Source organism: Ambystoma mexicanum, chromosome 3p, assembly GCF_040938575.1.
Source record: "Ambystoma mexicanum isolate Mex_15411 chromosome 3p, UKY_AmexF1_1, whole genome shotgun sequence".
NCBI lineage: Eukaryota > Metazoa > Chordata > Amphibia > Caudata > Ambystomatidae > Ambystoma > Ambystoma mexicanum.
The window spans coordinates 1,169,086,500-1,169,111,666 of NC_090925.1; the positions used below are offsets into that span (position 1 = coordinate 1,169,086,500).

General features: G+C 45.2%; 1 protein-coding gene across 3 annotated transcripts in view; it reads left to right on the forward strand.

Moving 5' to 3' along the window:
* Positions 1 to 13,394, forward strand: part of DDX46 (DEAD-box helicase 46) — a 1,330,317-nt gene extending 1,316,923 nt beyond the window's left edge. For all 3 annotated transcript variants that reach the window (XM_069652574.1, XM_069652572.1, XM_069652573.1), the window contains exons 22-23: positions 1,319 to 1,392; positions 12,827 to 13,394. In XM_069652574.1, coding sequence (XP_069508675.1) covers positions 1,319 to 1,392; positions 12,827 to 12,874 — 122 coding nt within the window. In that variant the 3' untranslated portion in view covers positions 12,875 to 13,394. The remainder of the gene's footprint in view (positions 1 to 1,318; positions 1,393 to 12,826) is intronic.
* Positions 13,395 to 25,167: the final 11,773 nt, after the last annotated feature.

Below are 25,167 nucleotides of genomic sequence, written 5' to 3' on the forward strand. Positions count from 1 at the left end.
AAGTTAAGGTCAAGAGTACAACGTTTGTGCATCTTTGGTGCCAGGCCTCTCATTTATTCTCAACAAAGGATTACATTGGCCTCTGCAACAGGCACTGTAGCATTTTGTTGGCAAATAGTCTGCATAGACCCCTAAATACTTTCATGTGAACTTGTGAAGTAAGGAGGATTTCATGCAAAGGATACTTATCTTGGCTACCAAGGCTTAAATGTATTCCTTATCTGATCTGTGATTGGAGTTCTGGCATGGGGTCAGATGGTAATGCCCGAGTCTGAAGAGTGATGCCTAGAAGATGACGCTTCAATTTTGCACAACTTTCATCTTTGGCTGCTCCAGGTCTTGGTAACACATAGGTGGCTACTCACTTCGGAGCAGTGGTTACCAAGAGAGGCTACCTAGTTCCTTCTGCCCTGACTCTCACTGTACATTGTGAACATGATTATAACCTCGCTCCAGGACGGCCATTAGTAGGAACATCTGGCATGAACCCAGACTCATTAGGTTACAATTGAGTCCCAACAGAACCAATAAATATCCAAAAGAGACATCTGCCGGTTTCATCTTTGTAAGACTTTATCTCTGATGTCTTCAACTGAGACATTGTAACAGATTTAATAAAGTATGGCAAGTCCCGCAAGCAGCATTTGTGGTGTAGGAAACACTGTTTTATGGGGCATGTGCTGTTCCATATATTATACATCTGGTACCCCTGGTGCGCATGGTTCTATGTCTATTGATCTTCTATTTTTTTTATTTTTGGCTCAAATTATTTTTTGGCTGCAATTCCTTCTTTTGGTTGAAAAGCTGAGGGAGACTTACATCCCCACCCACACCAATATTGCCTAACCCCAACTCACCATCTACATTTTTAGGGGGAAATTTGAGAAAAAAAATGTGGGCTGAACTGATTAGATTAAAAATAAAACAATTAATAGACCTACCTCTATACCCATGACATTGACTGAGCCTGATCTGAGCTGGGGTTGTGCTAATTAGTGATTGTCTTGATTTCCTGATCCAGGCTGAGGATTCTGTGGGAAGAAGGTACCATTTAGAAATGTTTGACAGACGATTAAGACACCATTTCACTCCTTATTTCAATCCTTGGGTTCCAATCTTTTCCCATCATTGGTCTCATTTACTGGCTCCTTTGGGAATTGGGAAAGTATACATTTGTGAAAATGAATAGAATTTCATGATGGAAGGGTGGCTTAACATGGGTTTATTTGATTTCATATGTACAGAGAATATTACCCTGGACTGTTTCTTATACTAAATGTATTATATTTATAATCTGACAAATCTGTTTGTCCCTCAGGTGCCAATGAGCTGGCTGTGCAAAAGGCTAAAGCAGAAATCACCAGGCTTATAAAAGAAGAACTTATCAGACTGGTAAGACATACATTAAATGTTTGAGTTTTTGTTCACTGAACTATATCTTGTTTTCAAAAGGTTTACCTAAAATAAAGCCTCAGAAAATAGGCAGTTCCAGTCAGTGTTTGGTTATTCTTTTCTCCTTGCACAGCTATGGATTATTTGTATTCCTTCTGCCAAGTCATCTGCATCCAAGTTAATACATCATTTACTATGCAATTTTAGTCAATGTAAGAGTGAACAAGTTATCTCTTCAGTGGACAGGAGGGGGTTTTAGGAAGGGGACCCTTAAATTATAACTCATTTGGAGGAGAATTGTGACATTTGACAGTACTGTTTAACAAATGTATTAGATACAACTAGAATATTTGTAAAACACAGCTGCTCACGTCAAAAACCACATGCTTGTTACATGTCTAGATAGGGAGTAAATGTACATCCCTTCCCATAAAGGGGTTCATCGTCTCTTGCCTGATCCTTTTTACTTTCCCAGAAAAAGCTATGAAAATGCTTTTCATGAAGCATTCGTTAGGAGTTTGATTAATACCATGGGACCCAGTTAGAATATCTTGTCAGAATAATGTCATCCAAATGCTTTTCCAAATGGGGATTCCCCTCCCCAATCTAGCTGATTTCCACATTTGTTGTCTATTAGATTCTAATATCTCAAGCTAATGCTGTACCCACTCCGAGATTTGTATATATAAGCCCACCTCGCTCTGACTTGTCTGCCTAATCCTTCCTCAGACTTGTTTGACCTTTACCTTCCATCTTTGACAGCGGATACTTTTTTACCATTTTCTATTTTATAGCCTTTTGCACTTTAACTTATGCCATTAAGAGAATCATATATTCTAAAACTACTGTGCCACAAGGTTTTTGCCTGTCCTTTGGTCATCATGTAGTTTGGATTGCATTCCAATTGCGGTCTGGGTTCAAGTAAAGAGGACAAGCATGAAAAGCAATGCATCCGCCTGTGAGAGGCTGTGATCTCCCTGTGACTGTTCTCCTTCAGCAATGTCCTTGGGTAGCTTAATCTCCTCAATGAAGGGAACGTTGTACACTCTACTAAGTTTACTCCCAAACTTGGACCATTGTTTGCTGTCTATAGTTTCGGGTTAGTTCTGTCTTCCATTTTTGGACTAACTTGATGCAAATCTATCTTCTCCTCCAGATGAGTTTCTGATTCATGATTTGGTAGATGTGTAAAGATGCCATATTATGCAATACTATTGGGAGTTTGGAAAGAGCTGTTATTTTGGGCATGCTTTCTTGTCCAAAAAGGAGTTGCTATGTGGCTGATTTCGGATTTTCACATAGGGATGAATTCCTTGAATTGGAGAGGTTAAAAATTGAAACTTTGGTTCGGTTCCTCCAAGATATGTCTCATCCTCCAAGCATGACTGGATACTGTAGAGTAGTAATTAAGGACAACTTGCAAAGGTGTTGGCTATTTACTTTCAGATAATAGGGATATGCTTGTTATCCAGAAATAGTTATTTGATAAATGAGGACCCTTGCAGAAACTCATGTTTGTGCCTTGAAACACATGAATGCATATTCTATTTTAATTTATTGTAAAGATGTTTTGAACTGACAAAACGTAATTTTGCTATAACTTCGGTAATGCGATAAAACTATAGCCAGGAAATGAACGGTTTACTAATGAGCAGCTTCCTAAGAAGAAAACTATCTTGCATCTTTAACAGATCCTTCCATCTGGACAACAGTGAAGGTCAGATCAGATGCAGTAGTGTAGGCATGCAAAGGCACTCCTAGATGCGGAAGTGTGTTTTTTTTCCCCAGACTTTAAAAACAGGAGAAAGGATAAGCCTTTTGACCATAAGAAATCTTTGACTTGAATACAAAATTGATATTTATGAAGTGCTTTTGCCAAAAAGCTGTGCAGAATTTACAAAAAATGGTTCAACATATGGATAAGGTTACAAAATGAATAGCAACAGAGAATTTCATTAGCAGACAGTGACGACAGAAAATGGGCCTTTAACATTGTGTGAAAATGTGAAGTGGAGGAGAAGGCCACATGTCCGGAGGAAGGGAGGTCGGGAATGTAGTTGTAAGAAGAGAGAAAGAGCAGGAGCACAAGCAGGTTTTTATACAGAGAGAAGATGCAGCTATTGATAATTGAGGGAGCGGGAGTGGTGTTAAGGTGATACCAGAGCACTGATGCTCTTTCTAGAAGTTTGGAAAGAAAGGGGAAAGTGACATGGAGTGATAATTAGGAGGGAAGAGGGTTAAAGGAAGGGTTTTTAAGAATGGGAATGATAGTGGCATGTTTAAACAGGAATGGATGAAGAAGATATGGAAAAGTTGAGAAGCGAGGTAAGATAAGGAATGATGGAATAATATATAATGGGTATAAGAGATGGGATATGATCAGATGGAGATGCCCGAGGGTGAGGGCGAGAGAACAGATGGGCTGTATCAGAATTGATGGGTATAGAGAAAGAAGAGGCCGATGAGACAGAGGGTAGGGGGAGAGAGGTGGGGATAGATGGAATGGAGTATAAGGTTCTATGCTGGGTGGACTCGAGGACAAAGCCATAGCTGTGCAGAAATCTGCCCTGAGTACCATCCAGAGGCCGACACCCGAACGAGTAATAACGCTTCAGGTGACATTGTGACAGTGACACCACGCTGCAGCACCTCTCCTGATCCACTGTGATAGAGCCATACTACGGAATTAAAAGGATTTTGAGGTTTCCCAGCACTTCAGCAACCCACGATCAACCAGCGGTTTGCCTTTTTCACGTGTGTACAACTAGACAGCACACTTGAATTTGAAGGGGACGATTGCCCTTTTTCAATTAAACTGTATTTTATACGGGTCGTTCCTTCTCCATTGAGAAGTTTACACTCTGAGGTTACCCAACTCACCAGGGGCCACACCTCTTTGTTCTTGAATCCATGTGGAACCACTTTTTCCTCACAGGGCAGCACACAGATAGAGCAGTCCTTCCGGCTTTTTCTTGTCCTGATGAAGGCCCGCTCAAAATTGGCTAGCACAACAGTCAGTGAGGGCCGAAACACATATGTGTAGACAAGTCTTTAACCAGAAGTCCAGTGTAAAATGGTTTGCACTGTTTTTCATTGACAATTCTCATGTTTTTTCTTTATTTATGTAACTATTGTTTCTTGACCCTCGTTTGTGACCTATCGCATCGGTAGGTTTTGTATTGTTTAAAGTATACTGTACTGAACATTGAGTCTAACTGTATCTCAAATTGTTTGTTTGATAACCTCATTTTTGTTTTATGTTTCGAGATGGATAACTATCTACTATGTGTTCAATTAGACCATTTGGTCTCTACCTTTTGAATATATACACTTGTATACGAACTCAAGACGGTGTGTCGTGTACTTCATATGCAATCAATCTTTGAGACACAGGTATAGGCGAAACTGACCCCTTCTGTTTTGTTACTAGGTAGATGTAATGGGGCAGAAATGAGAGGGGGTGGAAAGGAGTTGCAAAGTGAAGAAACTTTGGGGGTAAAACAGTCCTCACAATCAGTTAAGCGTTTAGAAGATGTTAAGGGGCCAGAAAGGGAAGGGGAGAGAATTTCATTGGGTAGCTGGAATAATCAACTGGGGTGCTGGGACAAAGATGAAGTGCGAGATGAAAAGTTGGATTTTTTGGTACTCAGAAGAAGTGTCATATGAATAGTGTAGTGCAGAAAGAGTAGTGATATCAGAGAGGGGAATTGGTTTTCTTCCAGCATCTTCCCGCTTTGCGAAGAGACCATAGGGAAGGTGATGGCCATTGTAATGAGAGCTTCCGAGAAGGAATAAAGGGCCACGAAAGGGGCAGTGAGGGTCAAGAGTGGACGGGAATGAGTCGTCTAGAGTAAAAACATCTAGGTGGAGAGAAAAGGGAGGAAACTGGTTGAATTGGAGGTAAAACCAAAGAAAACAAGGGAAGATGAATAGGGAACTGAAATAGAGCAGGGCAACTGGAACGATGATAGAAGAAAGAGACATAAAGGGGGCCTTGATAGAAAACGCACAAGGTTCCCATTGTGTAGTGCAGTTAAATGCAAAAAAATAGAAAATGCATAATGGGAGGTGAAAGGCTTGCACAAACCGGGAATGAAAACGCCCTTTGTTGAGTCGTCCTTGGATGAGGATGCCTGGGTAGAGTGGGAAATAAGGGCAGCTTGTAAGGCACATGATCTGTCATGTGGCCCTGCCTGATGGTGTGCAGTGGCCTCCGGGATGAGGGAGACAGCTGGGAAGGTGTGCAGTGCAGGGATGCCATGTTGTTTTAGGGGTTTCCCGGGCAACTGCCAAAGTGGAGCGCAGAAGATGGTGGCAGGTCCACAGCACACAGAAGACCAGGGTGAGTCCCAGGGGTTATTTGACCCTGCCTGATGATGTGTGGCAGGGGGACCTTGGACGTCTGTCTCGGTAGAGCACGAAGATGATGGCAGGTCGACAGCACCTGGAAGTCCGGGATATGTCCCCAAGGTCACATGATCCATCATGTGAGCATGCCTGAAGGTGTGCATGCAATGCTTAAGGGACTGGTGAGACATGAGAGGTCCAGAGTGCAACAGATACAGCGTTGTTTCAAGGGGACCTCAAGTGACTGTCTCAGTGGAGCGCAGTAGATTGTGGCAAGACCATAGCACCCGGAAGACCAGGGTGAGTCCCCAGAACATCCTGTTCTCATTTCAAAGCCTCCCTACCAATAGGGAAATGGACCACAAAGACGCTGCAACAACAGAAGAGTTTTCTGCCTAGTGATGGCATAGGTTCTGCCTATAGCTACCCCTCCACCTCACCATCAGAGATGATTGGCGCAAGTGACTATATGCATGAGATATGGGGCAGGAGCGATCAGATATATTTGTATTTACACAACTGCCTACTGAAGGCAAATTCATCTGAGAGTCTCCTTTCACAAAAACATTTATGCATAATTTTGTAGGCGTTTCCCCTCAGGTTTGTGTGAAGCCCAGTCTTTTCTCCATATAAAGGGCATGTACGTTTGGGCGGTTTGGGATACTCAAGTCGAGCATGCTTTCCCTTGGAATATCATCTGTGTGACAAGATCTGTTTCAACCAAAGTCTTTTGCAGGCTTCAACATTTCTTTCTCTCTCGCCTCTTGCCTCTTTCCGGTTCCAGAGCCAATACTAGGGATAGCATTGCTGCAATGAGGATTTGGTCGTCCTAAAACTGCGAAGATCCTGAGGATCGGATCCTAATGTCACATGTCCATATCCCTGGGATCTATTATGAAACTCGATAAAATAAACTGCTGTGTAAACACATTTCCCACAAACTATACATCCATGTGAAATATTTCCCATTTTGAGACAAATTATAGGCTAAGCAAGTAAGCATAACTATTTTAAGGCATTTTGCCACCAAGACTCCTTTCCATGACCCAAACTGCATTTCAAGCACATTTTTCTCACATGCATGGTCCATCATTCGCACTACAGAGTAATAATGACGTCACATAGGACTCGTAATCTTGGGCAAATGTTTTAATTTATGCTTTAGCTTTCTTATCTGTGAAACGAGAGGATGCTTAAAAAAGAAACTTGATAACAGCCAAGAAGAGGAAATGTTGGAAATCAAGTTGAGTTCTAAGTTTCTGACTTTTTAACTAGAAGATCTGGATCTTCCTGTCTTGACCCAGGTGGCTTCATCATTGACATATCACATTATCTCCTTCTGCTTCAATTCGCTTATCTCCATATTTTAAATGCATTAAGAAGAGCTGGCCTGCCTTTCTCTACCATCACTCTCTAGGTACGTAGGCGGACAAATGCACTGTGTACCCAGCCAATAGAATTGGTGTAAACTACGGCCAGTTATTTGTTTAATTGAACCCATGTGAAGATTTTCTAACATCCTCACACCAGATCTTTGCTCATTGCTACTCTATTTAAAGAGTTGACAAGCAGAAAGTATTTACCAGTTTGTGAAATTCTCCATGAACTTTGTTTCTCGGTTGAGGTGTATTCTGCACACCTGCTTTTATGATGGATGTCCAAAGTTCCCCATGAAGAGCCTGTCCTCCAGTGTAAGCCTTGGTTGAAATAGTGACACACTGCTCTGTTGTGGCATGTAGCTCACCTATCGGCCTTTCAGTATCAGTCACGTGAATAACAGAAGGGATTTCACATCAGTCTCCTAGAGTGGATGGCCATCAAGCTCACTCTTCCAGTCCTTCTCTCAAGGAATTCATCCTAGTTAAGGGGCTTGGCAGGTGGGAGGGTACATGCCATGAGTGTTGGCTGTACCTGGAGATGACTGAGCATCTGTATGATTTGGAGTCTTCCCGTGGCCAATTGGTTTGCTTCCAGAGAACCTTATTCTCCTCATTGTAGGTTGCCTTCCGGGAGGGTCTCTGGTAAATGCATTTTTGCGGACTGACATTCATATCTTGGGTATGTATTCACATCAGATCCTCTGATTTGTTTTGCACAGTTAGAGGTTCAGGGTGGCCAGTGTCTTTGTAGCACTCTGTTAGGTGAGAAAGACTTGGTATTCATAAATGTTTGACTTGCTGGTCAGTCTGCCCTGGATGCTCCCTATCAAGGTTGATCTTATTTAACAAGGCAGATCCTTCAACCAAACCTGGTTAGGTTGCATCTGCTTGTGTGGCCAGTGAGAAGCTGAGATACCAGTACTTTGCTGTTACTCAACGGGTTGCTTTCGCCATGTCTTGTCTCAAAAGCTGTAAACCAAGTCAAATTATTCCTATTGAAAAACGTTTTCTAGTTGGTGCCCTTGCAAGGGATATTGACCCATCGTCGTGCCTTGCAGCTGCTGCTCTGGAATTTGTTTATTGGGCACATGTCCTTGATGGCTACATATCCATTATATTTTTCAAAAAGCCATCTGAACAAGGTTCCTATATTGCTATGCCAACTTCTATGCAGTTCCATCAAAGGATTAGTTCTTTTCCTCCAAAGCTTTTTCTGGTTCTTTCTTTGAACCCAAATCTGGTTCTATTTCTGATTCTTTTTAGCCTGTGCATGCTTATCCTCTATAGCGCCTCATTAGGCAGATTATCTTCATCACAGTAATTGATTCTACTTGTATGTGACTGAACTGAAGCCCAACTGTGTGGGTCCTTCTTTTTCCAATAAGAAATCAAACACTTTATTGAGGCTGTATGTTCTCCCAAAGATGGCAAGAGTGTTGTTTCTCTCTTGTTGCCTTGGCTCTGAACAGGTGTTCATAGTACCTGTCGCCATGTTTGATAATTGGATTGAGGACCAACTGTTTGTTGGCTGCTTCTCCTAAAGAGGGGGCCATTACCAAGAAAATAGTATCTAAAAGGATTGTCATGTATATTATGACTTGGTTTAAGCTGGCACGTAAGGATGGTCTGTTAGGCAAGAATTGATGTAGTAACCCTGTGGGAGACTACATAACCCTTGTCTTCTTGGTATTCGGTAACCCACCTTTTGGTATAGGCCTGTACTTCACAAGTTGGTAGTGTGACTGAGAAGCCAGGCTTATCTCAAGAGGGAAAAACAAATCCTGTTGAGCAACCTTTACCCAATGGACACTTATCAGGGTAGACCTCAGCGCCCTACGATCTGTCGAAAAACTAATGTTTGTCGCATAAATTGCACAACAACTGAGAAAATGTGGTTCCTCCACTTCGTTTTATGAACTAATATTGAAAGGATAGTTACACTTTTTCATTCATGCGCCAACTTTGACAAAAGAAAAAACTCCACTCAGTTGGAATATAGTTAGTTAAGACTTTGTATTAGTTAGAGCGGGTGCCCTTTGTGATGACCCGTGTTTCAACGGACTGCGCCGTCTTTCTCAAATCAGGGCTAGTGGTATTGATTTCAAATTTGCAACGTGGCTTTTCAGCATAGCAAAACACATATCACGGGTTCAATCCCATCCTCTGCAATACAAAAACGAGCTCTGTACGATTCTGTCCGCGTTCGGTATCGCAAGAGGGGGGTACATTTGATCTGTAGAACTGTAGCAGTGAAATCCATCAATACAAGTAGCCAAGTAACAAATATACTCAAGGTTTTTGTAATAAATTATTATTTAACAGTTTTTAAATAACCATTCTTTAAAAAGGGCAATATGTAGAACAATCAAATTTACTTTAAAATACTTCTCCAGCAGCAACACAAAGCTAGTAGATACTCTCTAGAGATGCTTCTTACATACTTACTACACCCTAAGGCGACTTCCCTAACTAGGACAGTAATGGCATTTATATATCAGTAATACACTTAGTAGATTCTGAGGTTTGGTAGAAAGGAAAGGTTAAAGGAAGGAAAAGGGTTCAACAGGTTCTCGGAGCATGTGAGCACTTAAATTGTCCAATGAAGTCTAGATATAAACCTTTCCCAGCAATAATAGTTAAAAACCAAGTTATCTCCTATAATGGATAGTAAGTATCAGTCAAATGGAATAGAAGAGTCTGTAGGGAGCCAGAATAGCCAAAGTCAATTGGAGCAGAGTCTATGGCGCTGAGGAACGTCTTAGATGGTAAAGTCTGGCACAAAGAGCGTTTGTTGAACAAAAAATCACTTTTAGGGTCACAAGCTGTTATACTTGTGGAGGGTAGAGCTGAAATCGACTATAGCAAAGTGGCTACTGCAAGTCTCAACTGAGAAAAGCAAAGCTAAAGACACTGAGGTAAGTACCCCAAGTCAGATCAGTACCTTAAGTTAGAAGAAGAGTGGCCCAGCTGGCTTCTGTCTGGTTACAGCGATGCAGATCCTGGGTTCCTAGGCCTCAGTCATGGGGACAAGAGCGAGGACGTCTGGGGACTCATGTTAATGTTAAAGGACATTTGTACCGCGCACTATCACCACCGGAGTGGTCCCCTGGCGCTCTGGCGGCTCTGAAAGAGGGGGGAGGTTGGGTTGGTGGGACTTTGCGGTTTCAGCGCTCGGTAAACAGCACCACCGCGGATCTTGGACACCGGTTGGGCTTCCTTCACTCCTTGAGTCCTGCACTCTGGTGAGGGGACCCGTGCTCTGATCTTCCTGCTTCTGGAGGGTCCTTCGGAAACTCAGACGTTGCACTCGACTACAGATTTCTCAACCCCTGGCTCTTGGTTCCTGCAGCAGCAAAGAAGTACAGCCAGTCGGGGAAGGTGGTCCAGTGAAGTTCGTCTCGGGGTTATTTGGTCCCAGTAACCCAAGGGAAGAAGTCGTCCCTTACAGAGCTTCTCTTTTCGATTAGAAAAAGGAGTTTAAGCACAGCACCAGGCCTTCACCGGGCAGTTCAACAGTCCAGGAGGATGCAGCAAGCTTCGTTCCCGGCTTCTTCGTCGGGTTGTTCTTCCCAGTAATCTACTGTCTTCAGTCCCAAAACCCTCGCCTTTCAGGCAGGTTTCTGCCATTCATGCACAGCCCAGTTGTCACTCAAACAGCAGGGTGGCTATCCTAAAAGGCCAGCCAGCCAGCCAATCAGGACTGGGTGCATTCAGGCATTCCTAAAGACAAAGGACAGTGGAGTTTCGGGAACCTCCCTCACTTCCCTGCCCTTCCACACACACTGGAGCCAGAGGCGGGTTTGAGTACTGAAGCCTGCCAAAGGCAAAACGAACAAATGGCTCAAACCTGGCTTGGCATGCAGAGTAAAACCCAAGAAAGACCTCATACACAGAAAATGGCAAAAAAAGAAGACCGGGGCCATTTTGACAAAATAGTCACCCATGGGTGCTATACTGCAGCTGAGGATTCCGCCTGCGGTTGAAAAGCACAATGGTAGGAAAATTAAACCACTGCCACCAGCCATGTAAAGTGGTGAGGGCAACCTAAGAAATGTTACATGAATAAGTAGGAAAAATGGCTAACAAGTAACCCCGCAGCACTCCACATAAGATGGTGTGTGCTGGACCTTCAAAGAGAAAAGTTAAGTAAGTCAATTTCACTTTACTATTATTGGGAACAGTAGTTCACACAAGAAAAAGTATTTAAACATGTGATACTGCAATGAAGGTGCTGTGTGTCACCATACAAAAAATAGATCCCTATGGAGTTTGTCAGACTCCAAAAACAAAGGCAACACATCACTCACTCCAGGGTAAAAAGTCCTAAAGTCCAGCAAAGGAGCTGGGGGTCTCTAAGGTTGAAGGGAATTCGCACGGAAATTAGAATTCTCCCTAACATAGTCCCATGAAGGGATCCGGTCCATTTCACTATGGTCTTCCTGTACTGGTCATCCATCAAACATTACTGAAGGCACTCCTTGGTAGGGGAAGACACCCCTTTGACCGAGCTTTATAACTACAGTTGTTCTTTAAAGAGTATCTGAATTTAGTAATCCTTTATCAGTCATGCTTTTCTTGCCATTGCTTTGCGAGGCTTTCATGCGTTGAGGAATGTGTGGGAGGAAGATATGCATTACAGAACAAATTACTCCCAGTCAGTAATGCTTTTTAGGATTGACCGTCTTCCTCCCACAGACCCTTATGATATGATATGGCATTTGTAACGCGCCTATACACAAGTGTTTCAACCTTCCTCCATATACCTTTATTAATTTCTGTTATTGTGTGTTTGCTTGCAACCTTTTATTGTTTTAAAACCAGTCATGTCAGCTCTGCTGTTTTTAGGATCTCTGAAGCATGTAAAAATGTGTAACGGGCTCAGGCACCTCACTTTATATATGACTCTAATGTCACTTATCACTGTCTCACTAGCGGTGGCCTGGGAGCAAAAGTCATCCTGGAAATGTTTTTCAAAGTGGCCCTATATTACACAGTGCAAGCGAATGTAGTTAGCAAGCCCAACCCTTCCAACTAGTGTTTGGGATGTTTCTCAGCTTAGAAGAATTTGGAAAAATCGATCAACACATTTCACTTTAAATAGGGATTAAGAAGTAGTTAAACATTAAAAGAACGAATTATTTGCTTGAAAAGAATTTGGAGGTTGCAGTGACTCCTAGCAGAACACAAAGGTGCCCACTCCAGAGCCCCTTGATGTAGAGGCCCACGGGGGAAATCTCCAGATTTCCACCTAGGTCAGTCAGCTATCTCTAAGGCATGCTGGAGCCCCACTCTGCTTTGCTGTTGAAATTACTGTATTCAGACTGCAACTTAAATAACATTTGAGTGGAATATCATATGTATTGGAAAGCACATTACAAAATGTAAGAAATGTTCTCTATTTCTGTATATGAACGCTGTTTGAGGTTCTTCCAAAGAACTGAAGGATGGCACTGAGCGTGAATGAGGAAGTTCACATTAGTAATCGTAGTGATTTCTGTGCTCCCAAACGATCCGCCCTCTTTAATTTACTTAGCCCATGACAATTTACAACTCTACAGAGGTAATCAACCATGGTAGGCCAAGAAAGAAGGAGCTAACCAGGGAAAGTGTGCTGAATGGAATTACTATTTGATCATTGGAAAGTTTTAACTTGTATCAACCAGTTCCAGAAACATTCGTTCTGACGTGTTGTTTTCTTTTCATTGTAGCAAAATTCGTACCAGCCTACAAACAAAGGAAGATACAAAGTGTTGTGAACATCAGGAGCAGGGTTTCTACAAAGTTCTGGCTTCCAAATGTTGTGGTTTTGTGGTCTTTTGTGTTCACGTTGTAAATTAAGATATATTTTTTATTATTTTGTCTCGCCGAATTTCATAATTAAATAGCATTTGATTTTATCAAATGCTCGAAGTTTTGCTTTGCTGGGCCTTGTTTGTAAATGCACAAGCAGTTACGATTGACGTAGATAGCAACAGTTATGTTTTCCAGGGTGCAAACATTGAATAAAAATGTTTTAGCTCTTGTACTCAAATGTGATATGAAGAGTAAATATTTGGGAGTATGGTTAGAGCGAATGAGTCCCACTAGGAGCTGTACCTTAAGATCATGGAGAAAGCATTAGAGTGTACAGTCAAACTATTTGTTTTTAAAACATTCATCATAACTTTGTAGACAAAAGGATGATGGATACATTTTATGTCTAATGTAAAGTTTTTAACATGAAATGTCAGTATTCTGTGTCTGTCTAAATTTGTAAATAAATGAATACCAATCCGATTCCCCTTCTGCTGTAATCATTTCAGTTATATATTAAGGTTCACAGTTGGAATTAATAGAAATGTATTTATTCTGTAGTGTTGCATGCATTGCAATTGAACGCAGGAGCGTCCTGTTGATGATAAAAGATGTGTGTCTTGTTTCTTCTTCACTGCTTTGAAGTTGGTCTATGTTTTGAGATGGTGAGGTTGTAACTTGAACTCTGTGAGGGAGAATTCCACCCAAATAAGTGAATGTGTTAAACTGTCCATTCTTTCCTTTTTCATTGGTTTGCTGCTTTGTAGACTTTAGCACTGCCTACAATGCCATTAACCAAGATCTTGTATGGACTAAACGAGCTGAATTGGGTTTTCTTATTTTACATGTGATCATAGCACTTTGTATGGACCCCTAGGTTAGGGTCTGTTTGGGTAGGAATGGGGAGGGTTGAAGCTTGCAGGCTTAAGCAGGGGTGCCTTCTCGCTTATACTCACTCGTTTCTAGGCTATTTAACATCTACATTGCTGATCTTCCCACGTCATTAAGTTGAGTAGGATTCTAAAGCTTTTTTTATTTATTTTTATTTTGGTTGGTTCAAAATATTAAACCTTTCAAAACAAATACATAATCATTTTTTTAACACTTTGATTAGCACACATTAATATCTCTTTACGAAGTTGCATTGAATCATCAATGATGCATAAAACATATCGACTACATAAAATTCAGATGCATAACAATAAAAAAAAAATTAAAAGGTTTTCTTTTTACAACATCTTAAAATCAAAAGACCAGAATCACAGAAGGCTTAACAACCAGAAACAAAAAAGCAGCACTTTCAGTATGGTCAATGGTCCATTTTCCTTCGAATTTGAATAGTGCATTAAGATATTGCATAATTGCAATTCAAACAGACAATTTTGTATTAGTGAATAGCCATTGCCACGCTTGCATCTGGTTCATAGGGAGTAAAGAAAGTGTCACCCTCGCAAAAGTGTTTTTTCCTAAAGTCCACTAAGCTGGGACATTCTATTAAACAATGTTGTAACGTTTCATTCTGATCTAGTAATTTACACCATCGACAGAAATTCTGGTTTTGTAGAATAAGCTTCCTTTTTGCTAAAACATCTCTTCTGTGCCAGAGATTAAATCTAAAGCGTAAATATTCATTGTGCATTTGGGGAGACGGCCACTTGTGAAGATAGTAAGCCATAATTCCTAATTTTTTGTGGTCAAATAAAATTGTCAAAATCCTTTGCGTGTGAGCATTGGTTGATGGTGTTATTCCAATCCATTTGGAACAGTTTCGTTTTTGCTCTACTGGGATTGCATAGAAGCGTTTCCAGAGGGATGCTAGCATCAGCAAGGGTATTTAGGATGTGCTGGAGCCATCTGCTGGGGAAGGAGTCATTGGAAAATGTTAAATAACGAGCTAGCATACCTACTACATTTGCTGATATAAGATTTATTAAACACTTTCTAAGGAGCACACACTTTTCCATTGGACTTGGGAGTATAATGAAGGTAAGCCAACTTAAAAATGTATAATCGCTCGAGATGTGCACATGGGTAATAACAATATTTTCTTCCAAAATTTGGCTTCGGTGACATCCCAAAATTCACGCTCTCAGGGCAATGTTTCCCTACCGTACGCGATTATGGGTACCACTTTCTGTTTGTGAAACATTACAATGTGGGTATACGAACATTTTGCAAATTTATGCGTTAGCTTTCCTTGGTTGGTTAGTGATTGCAACTTCTGTTTGAATTCTGTTGCACCATCATCAATTCTCGATAAGTTTGTACTCATAACTCCCAAATACTTATATAGAGGTGTTTGACCATATTATTTGATGATGCATAGTCATCCAACGTATTTAACATATTTTGCAGACCACTAGGGGTTTGTGATAAAAGATTTTGGTTTGCCGTTTTGGTCCACTTTTTCTACTTGCATTGGCTGTCTAGCTAAAGCTGTACTATCATTCCCTTTCTCCCCTTCCCCTCTGTCACCCGCCGCCACAAGTCTCTCACCCCAAACCCCCCATTCCCAATTCCCACTCCCCAGCCCACCCCAACCAGTCACGGTCGGATTATTTGAAGTCTAGTTCACGTGATCTGATTTTAAAGGATTTACCATAGCCTACCAGGGCAACCTCTGCCCAGGAGGGCAAAAATGCTAAGGGTGCCTCCTATTTGCCTGTTCGTCTGATGCCCAAGCCCTGCTGCACCCCAGGACAAATGAAACGTGAATCTACATATTATTCCCCTGTACTCTAAAAATTACACTGGGATAACAGTGCAATCCTGTATAGCTATAACAGTTTGTACCTCCTGCAGATTTAGGGCCTAGCATGATTCTCATTGTACTGCCTGGATAACCGCTGAATCATTTAATGTTTTGTCTGCATACTAAGAACATTACTAAATTGACCCTACCTGCATAACATCTACAAGTATATTGTATTTACCTGCATTCCTAGCACATAGCAATAGTGACCCATTGTGCTTACCTTCATACCTAACACATAGCTAGGTTTACTCGTACCTGCTAGCATACCTAGCACATAGCTAGATGGGCTAATAGTATTTGCTGCATAACAATAAAATAGTTTATTGTATTTGCCTGCAGATCTATCACATTGCTAAATTGTCATATCTGCCTGCACTCACCTACCACATAGCTAGAATGACACATTGTATCTGCATGCATAGCTAGTTACTTCTATCTGCCTGCCACATATCAATCGTTTAGCTCATTGTAGTGGTGGGAATAACTTGCACATAGTAGTTTTACATAGTAGTGTAGTTAAAGGGACCAAATCTGGTTTGGCGCGCAGAGACACACTAGAAGTAACTTTCCAAATAGAAACTGCGGAAAAAAAAAGACTGGGACCTGCTTAAACAAAGGGGCTTAAGGCACCATCTTGTAAAACATGGCTCCCTTGATTTTTTGCTACTGGTGTTCGCGGTCAGGAAAAATCATGGTAGTTCATTGTAAAACCACTCGCATCAGCCTTTTCAATAGGAATGGGTAGCATTTGACTGCTACATGAGTGTTTAGACCCAGGGGATACTATGTAACCCCTCCAGCACTCCATTGTAAGATGGTGTGTGCTGGGTCTAGGAATTTGGAAAGAATAGTAAAGTCAGTTTCACTTTACATACTATGGGAAACAGTAGTTTATTCCAGAGAAGGTATATAAACATTTGGGAAGTCTTAAAGACATCCCTGTGTTCACTGCACTGAGGGTGCTGTGTAACACATGGAAAGATGCCTGCAGTGTTATCTAAAACTCCATGATCAAAGAACACAAGTGAAAAACACACATCAAAACATGAGTGGTGGGGGGCGGGGGAGGGGAGAAAAGCTCACTCTTTCCAGAGAAAAGTCCTCAAAAATCCAGCAAAGTTAGCGGGGGTCTCGGAAATTGGCACATTTATATGAAGCCTCCAACAGTCTGAACCTAGAAGCTGAAGAGGTAGTCGACAACTGGAACTGAAAACAAGATGAAGAATTTGCGGCAGAGTCAATTTCCAGCGACCGTAGATCCTGCTGTGTAACCGGAGGCTGCTCTAGCTCTTCCTTCCAATCGACCTGTGGACTCTGAAAATGATGTGTCCCCCCCCCCCTGACCAAGAGCCTGGTGAGAGCCACTGCAATACCCTGGCGCATCTAACTGTTGTGCGTTGCACAGTCTTCCGAATCGCTATTCCTGTCCAAAAAGTCCCCTCACCATCATAGTGCTCGACCTTGCAAACAACAAGAATCTGACCAGCAATATTCTGCTGTGCTCGACCTTGCAAACAACGAGAATTTGACCAGCAATATTCTGCTTTGCTCTTGAAAAATCAGAGCCGCATCTAGCGTGAGGAAAACCTTCCCTGTGATCCTTGCTGCAAAAGTCCTTCCTGTGTCGTCTTCATGAAGTTGTACTGCTCCAAAAAATAATCTGTGCTGAGGTACTGTGCTGGCTTGGGTATTTACTTACCTTAAGTCTCGTGATTACTGTGTAGTTGTGGGGTGTTTACTGTGATTGGGGACTCCTTTCCAGTGCAACCTGGCCCCTGCTGGAATTCTCCTAGGGTGTTTTCTGTGAAGCCCCTGGACCTTCAACTAAGAACCTATCCTGACACTGCCTGTTGGACACTAGACCTTAGTGACCCCCCCCCCCCCACAACTCCCTTCTGGCCACTGAACACTCATGCGCCATGAATATGGGAAGACTTCTAAGGATTGGGCCTCTTGCCTAGAAAAGGGAATGTGTTTAAAAGTTACTTACTTTCAGAAGAAGTTGGTAACCAACTCTGAGAGAACAGTTACAAAGTTCTCCAGCATGTGGTTGGCATGGATTCACATGCTCATGAATATTCCCAGTCGACTGGCTGGGAATCCTCGGTAAAGAAAGTCAGTTTTCATTTCTGATCGATATTTCTCCTAACAACCAAAAACTGAGCTCTGGATCATACTACCCCCATTTTCCAATGACTGTCCTCTACCTAAGCCCCTCCTGAGGCAGCCATCTTCACATTTGTACCACACATTCAAGTGTTGGGAGTCCTTGTGCTTAGATTAACAGGGACCTGTTTATTTGGTTTTTTCAGTGCCCCTTAAGGGCGGATTTCGTTGAATTTCTTCGCAGGAGCTTCCAGAAGTCTTCAGGCCTACACTGTGTGGATCATGTTGGACGAGAAGGATTCTCCTTCCTTTTTCAAGCTTTGCTCTAACTGTGGTTGCAGACTTTTTACATGGACGATAAACATTCCCAGTGCCTGTACTCAACGCATAAGGAGGATTGTGCATTTTGCCGTGAACCCTCGAAGCGCACGCTGGAGTGGCTGTAGGCCAAGGCCTCTGCACTTGGTGGGTCCCAGGAGCATGCCTCTCCCGGATCTGGGAAAGCTGGCGGGCTTGAAGTCCTTTGAGGGTGGCCCTCCCGTGGGGGGGTCCAACAAAAAGCCAAGCACAGTCCGCTACTGCCAGGTGCACTGTTGCAACGGGCTCCTCTACGGCTAGTGTGCGTTTGACATCCCCAGCTGCACCAGTCTCCAGCCAATTCTCTGGATCTTCATCTAAGAGGAAGTAAGATCACACGGGCAAGTTAAAGATGGACCCAGAGACGACCAAGGAGTAGACAAAACAGTATGGCGTCTGGCCTACCATTGAGTGGAGAAGGACAAAGTGGACCGCGCTTCCGACCAAGCCCCTAGGTAGAAGGCCAAGGTTCCTGGCCTGACCGTGAAGGCCCAAGTGCACCAGACGAAGACAGCACCTTCAATGAAGGAGGTGGTAGCGTCCCTTTTGAAGTCCGCCGGGGCAGACCTGCAGGGCGCCCTTCCAAAGGTGAGTGTCCCTCCCAGTAGGGAGGCTGTGTTCCAAACCCAATGAGCAGACCCCTGAGAAGAGGATGCCGATAACCTCCCCAAGACCATCCCCTCTGGACACCAAGTAAGAGGGAAGGCGTTTAAATCCTCCAGGGCATGGATATCTCCTCTGCTGAAGAGGAGGAACTAGTCTACCTCCAGACCATCCAGGAAGATTGTGGTGACGAGGAAAAAGTCCTGTCCTAGGACAACAATGAAGATGCTGTTGAGGAGGGCCTCAGGACGAGGAGGGCCCTGCTCCTACACCCCAGCCACCTATCGTTACGCTGCAGCTGCCACCTAGGGATCATTCAATGGACATTCTTTCCACCCTGCATACACTGGTATCAGAGATACAGAAGATGATGCCGGCAGCGGTACCTGCTCTGCCAGCGGCACCAGTGCAGACCGCCCCACTGACTGGGAAACTGCCATCCAAGAAGAGAAAGCGGCACCTGTTACCTCCTTCTCCGCCACCCCCACAGGTGAGACCAGCCTGACGCAGCAACAGGCACCGACGACAGCCGATTGGGGGAACCTCCCGTTGCCTCCGCCCAGATCCTCTCCGCCTGACTAGATCAGATTGTTCCAAGAAGTCTCCGGAGTATCAGCTTTTCCAGCTCACCGGAGGAGGGTTTCTTGTATCAGCGCTGCAAGGCGAAGAGACCATCCTTTCAGTCATGCTCTTGGATGACATTTGGGATGAAGGGCTGGCGCTCATGAAGAACCCTTCTACAGCTCCATTGAAGAGGGACCACCTAGAGAAGTACAGGGAGGCGCACTCTGCACCTAAGTGCTTGTGGGCCCACCTATCGCTGGACTCTGGTTTATGCAGCAGCCAAGAAGTCGGTCTGGGGCAGAGTTAACCCATCTTGATGATGGGAAGAAATTAGATGGGAAGGCGAGTTATCTACTCTGCAGCAATGACAATCAAGGCCAGCCGCCTACGCTATCGTAGCGCGCTACAGCCAGGAGCTGTGGTTCAAGCTCTCACCTCTGCTGGACATCTTCCCCGATGATAAGAGGTCTGAGGCATTGTGGGTTCTACGGGGGGGCTCAGTGTCGGACCACGCGGCCACGGACATCGCAGACGCGGGTTTCTGCCAGATGGGCAATGGCGTTTTCTTTTGCCGTCTTGGCTGGCTCAAGGCCACCAATTTTCGACAGGTGGTCCAGGCAAGTGTTTTGGACATGCCTAGATGGCAAGTGCCTTGGGCACGCTACAGCAGCAACAGACGTCCTTGGGAGGAAAGTCCCCGATCTAAAGGTTACGACGGGGGCTCCTTTTCTTACCGCCAACCCTCCCGCTCCTCGGCCCAAGAAACCAACAGGGGTTGATCCAAGGCCTTCGGAGTTGGATGCTGTTGTCACCAGGGACCCCAAGGCGGCCCGTCTACCTCCAAACAAAGTATCTGCAGGGATGTCGGGGCCCCACACATGCACCCCGTTGGGAGGTCAGCTGGCGAACTTCGGCAGTGTGTGGAAGACCATCTCCACTGACAATTGGGTGTTGGACGCTCTCGCCCACAGACACTCATGTCCCGGAAAACCACAGGCTGGTACAGAGGTAAGAGTAATTGCTTCTGTTGAGTTTTGCCACCGCCTGTGGTTGTATATTAATATACTGCAATGTATTCATTTTTTCATGAGCATGTGAATCCATTCCAGACCCATGCTGGTGAACGGCAGTTACAGGGAAGTTACTTGTTCCTTCTCCAGCATGGGGTCTGCCATGGATTCACATGCTCATGAATATTCCCCGTCAGGCTAGGAATCCTCGGTAAAGAAATCAGTTTCTGAACTGTCTTTCTCCTAATAACAATCACTGATCTTTGGGTCGTACTGCCCCAGCCAGTGACTGCCCTCTACCTAAGCCCCTCTGGAAGCCTTCCTCAGATTTTTACCACACATTCAAGTGTTGGGAGTCCTTGTGCTATATCTCTCGAGCTTTTACTGCGTGTTGTGATTTTTTTTTTATTTTTTTATTTTTATTTTTTCTATTACATTTTTTTTTTTTTGGTCAATCGAGCCTCAAGCTCATCGATTCCATCATCCGACTAACAGGGGCCCGTTTTTTTGGAATGTTCTACACCCCTCAAGGGAGATTTTTCATCGAGTTCACTTCTTGGAGGATTCCAGAAGATCCTTGGAGGCCTACTCCATGTGGACATGGCCATGGATAAAGCAGACTCGGCACCTCTGTTCAGGATCTGCCCAGGATGTGGGCTGCGGAACATCTTCCTGGACGATGGCACTCCCTATGTGTTTATTGCCGTCATTCGGACCGCTCGCACATGGAGGAGGCCTGTGCGTTCTGCAAGGACATGGTGCCGCGCATCATGAAGGACAGTCACAAGCGGCTTGCCGAGTGGCTGCAGACGAAGACCCCGGCAGCATGCTTCTCCCAAGAGGAAATCTGAGCCGTCGTCTAACACCTTTGAGGGCGCTCTGGCAACGGGGGGCCCCAACCAAAAACAAAGCATGCGGGGACCAGGAACACTGTTGGAACGGGCTCTGTGGCAGCCAGGCAGGGCGCAGCATCGCCGGCACAACCACGAGCGAACGTTCTGGCTTAGCGAAGAAAAGGACGTCAGACCACCCGGGTAAACTTCTGGAGAAGGCCTGGTCGACTCCGATGGGGAAAGCCAAGGGGGAGCGAGGTGTCGAGATACCCCTTCCCCCACCCCCCCACGGTGAAGGTCTCAGACGCGCCCAAGGTCGTGAAGGCCCAGGTTCACCAAACTAAGGCATCTATTGAGGGAGTGGTGGCTGCAGATGCTGTCCCAGTGGAGATAACCCCCAAAACGAGTTTTCCTGTCCACGCATAGGAATCCTCTTTCCTGCCCATTGAGAAGACTCCCGTGAAGATGTTGCTCTCTCTGAGACCGTCACCCCTGGCCGAGGGGGGCGGCACGGTAGACCTGCCGGACTCGGATATCTCCTCCGAGGAGGAGCTCTCTGGCCTGAAGCCAGTGCTTTACAAGATGTTCAAGGCCAGGTGCTACGGGAAGGACCCCAAGGAGGCGGATGTGGAAAGCGACAAGGGAACAGATGGGCGGCAGAGCGGCGAGGAACCTGAGGATACCACGCCACTGCCGATGCGCCCGTCGTAACCGCCACCACTGACGGACATGTTGGCAGACATCCTACAAGCTCTGCACACCCTGTGCTCAGAGATAAGGACAAGGATGCCTGTACCTCCGGGCGATCCAGCGGCGCTTGGACCATCGGGGGACCCGCTGCCTAAGAGGAGTCCATCCGCCTCCACCCTACCATCCTTCGTCTTGCCCCTCGGTGGAGGGGATGGAGGTGGAGTCTGAGACGGCAACGACGGAACAAACCTGTCGCCAGTACCCAGGGCTTCTCCACCCAACGAGATTGGCTCCTTCCATGCCATGATCTCTAGGGCTTCAGAGCTATTTCAACTGAACCCTGAGGAACCGGAGGGTTTCCTTTATTCAGTGACGAGAGGCCAAGAGGAAGACGGTGCTCTCGATCCCGCTGTTGGACGACATTTGGGACGAAGGACTGTCCCTCCTGAAGAACCCGAACTCGGCCTTGGCAAAGAGACGGGTCCAAGAAGAAATACTGGTTGCCAGACTCTGCACCGAAGCGTCTCAGATCTCAGTCGTCCATCGGTGGTCTTGGCAGCAGCCAAGAAGAAATCTGCAGGGTCTGCGGCATTGATGGCCACTTCCCCACCGGACAGCGAGGGAAAGAAGCTAGACTCCATTGGACGACGGGTCATCTCGTCGGTGGCAACGACCATTAAGGCCGCCAACGCTGTAGCAATCGTGGCCCGCTACAACTGGGAGCTTTGTTTTAAAATCGCCCCTCTCCTGGACTTCGTTCCGGATGACAAGAGGGTGGAGGCCCTTGAAATCCTACAGGAAGGTGAGGTGGCATCGGACTATGCCATCACGGTGGCCAGACATCGCCCACACCTGCTTCTGCCAGATGGGCAACAGCGTTTGCCTTGGTTGGCTGAAGGCCACCGATTTCCGTCAGGACGTCCAAACCAGGGTATTGGACATGCCCTTCGACGGGGACAACTTGTTCGGCAAGGTGGTGGACGAATCTCTGCAAGCCATCAAGGCAGATACGGAGACTGCTCGTGCCTTGGGCACACTAACAGTGATGGCCGTCCTTTCGGGCCTCCGGAGGCAAGTCCCATCGTGCCTCCAAAGGATTCGGTAGCAACTTCTCATCGTACCGTCAACCACCCCATTCCTCAGCCCAGGAAGTCTACAGGGGCCGGAGGAAATAATCGTTGTCGCCAGGGCTTCCAAAGTGGATCGTCCACAACGAAGCAGGACTGAACCGGCCGTGACGTCGGGCCTCCCACATGAGCAGCAGGATCAGCCACGTCCCTCAACTGCTTCTTTTATAACTGCTTCCTGACTTATCAGGAAGCGTGCCGGTGAGTTCGACCATCCAGGCCTCTAATTTTATCTCCCCCACCAGCCCAGAGGCCCCCCACGCCCGTGTGCAACCCCATCAGCCCCGCTCCCCAGTTGAGGAAAGTGCTCCACTCGAGGACAGCTACTAAATTGGTTTTAACCATTTTTAAATACTGTTTAATACTCTTTTTATAATTCTACTTGATACTACCTTTGTGTGATATTGTGCTTTTACGTGTGTGAATGAAGATACTGAATGATTGAAGGGACGGACTGTTTGCTTAACCCTGCCGGCATTGCTGAGGGGAATCCCTTGGGCCAGACGACTTGCCAGTCCTCTTTCTTTGCCCTTGAGCTCAGCCTCCCGCCTCGCTCTCATCCTGCTCCAGGCACTTATGGCAAGCCCGTCTGTGCCCGTCCGTGCCGGGACGTGCGGGGAGGGCTTCCCAGACAGAAGTCTTTTGATCTCTTTAGCGCCCCCCAACACCAGGTGGCCTACTGGCTGGAGCTTCAATACAGCCCCACCAACCCCCTCCCCCACTAGAAGTACTCGCAGCACTGCGCCCACGCTTGATGTCCCCACCTTATGCCTGTTGAATACTAGGTCCCTCCCAGCTCACACGGGTGAGATCTGGAACCTGCTAACAAATAGGCAACCAGCCTTTCTATGTTTAACCGAAACCTGGCTGACACCGAGCTCGGCGCCTGCGGTAGTGAAAGCCCTCCCCCCCCAATTACTGCATTACCCACCATGATCGCCCACCCCCAAAGCGTGGTGGAGGCATTGCAGTTGTTTTTAGAGACACGTATACGGTTAGTCAGATACCTTGCTCTCACACACTTAATATGGAAGCCCTTCTTTGCCGATGTGTGCTGCCACCATCTTGTATCATCCACCTCCTGCTCATTTATCGCCCTCCGGGCCCTACAGGCACTTTTGGGAAGGGCCTGGCAGACCTTATTGCTGCCCTTAACCTGCAGTACACTAATCTCGTGGTATCGGGTGATTTCAATCTGCATTTTAATCTACCTAGATCGGATGAACTTAATCTGCTTGTGGATAGCCTCTCTGATCTTCATTTTTGTCAATTGATCCAAGCACCTACGCACCTACATGGAAATAATCTGGATATGGTATTTGCCAATGATGCTCTACTTGGCCTGGGCCTTATTGAGCCAGTGACCTGGTCGGATCATCATTTGATCTCATGTTCCTTTATATCAGTCTCTCCCGTCTGTAAAGTTCCCCCCTCCAAGATGCTACTTCGCTCTTGCTACTTCGCTCTTGGCGATCAGTTGATCCTAAGGCACTTGCTGCCTGTATCGTTTCAAAGTGCACCTATTTGGGACCGGTATCTCTATCCACGCTCTCAATGTCGCTGCTTTCCGCCGCTAAGGTCTTTGCTCCATCTAAACTTGCTCTAAGCCGGAGACTATTCTCTCAGCCCTGGTTTACTGATCAGCTCAAAAGCGCCCGCCTGCTACTTAGACAAGCTGAACGTAAATGGCGGATTAATTATGACCCTTTACTTAAAGATCTGTACAAGCTTAGTCTTTCTACCTACTTAGCCAATGTCAAATTGGCCAAAACTACTTTTTTTGCTCAAAAAATTGATAGTGCTCTGTGTAAGCTCAAAACACTATTCTCTATTGTCCAGTCACTTGCTTCGTCTGAGCCCCTTACGTCCACGGTTAAACCATCGCAAAAGCTATGTAATGATCTGGCATCTTTCTTTATCACGAAGATCGACACAATTCGATCAAACATTGCTAAATCTCCCGCCATGCAATCCCCCTGCACTACTAGCTTTGTGCCACCTATCCCCACTGACCTCCCGGCTAGCTGGTCTATCTTTCCTCTGTTTACTGAGGCTGAGGTTCTAGCAGCGATCCTCAAAATTAAATCTTCTTCCCCAGAGGATGCTATTCCGGCAAGCATTATGAAGACCATTGCCCCAGACATTCTGTCTGTCATTACAGCGGCTATAAATAACTCCTGCCAGTCTGGCCTGGTTCCGCCATAACTTAAA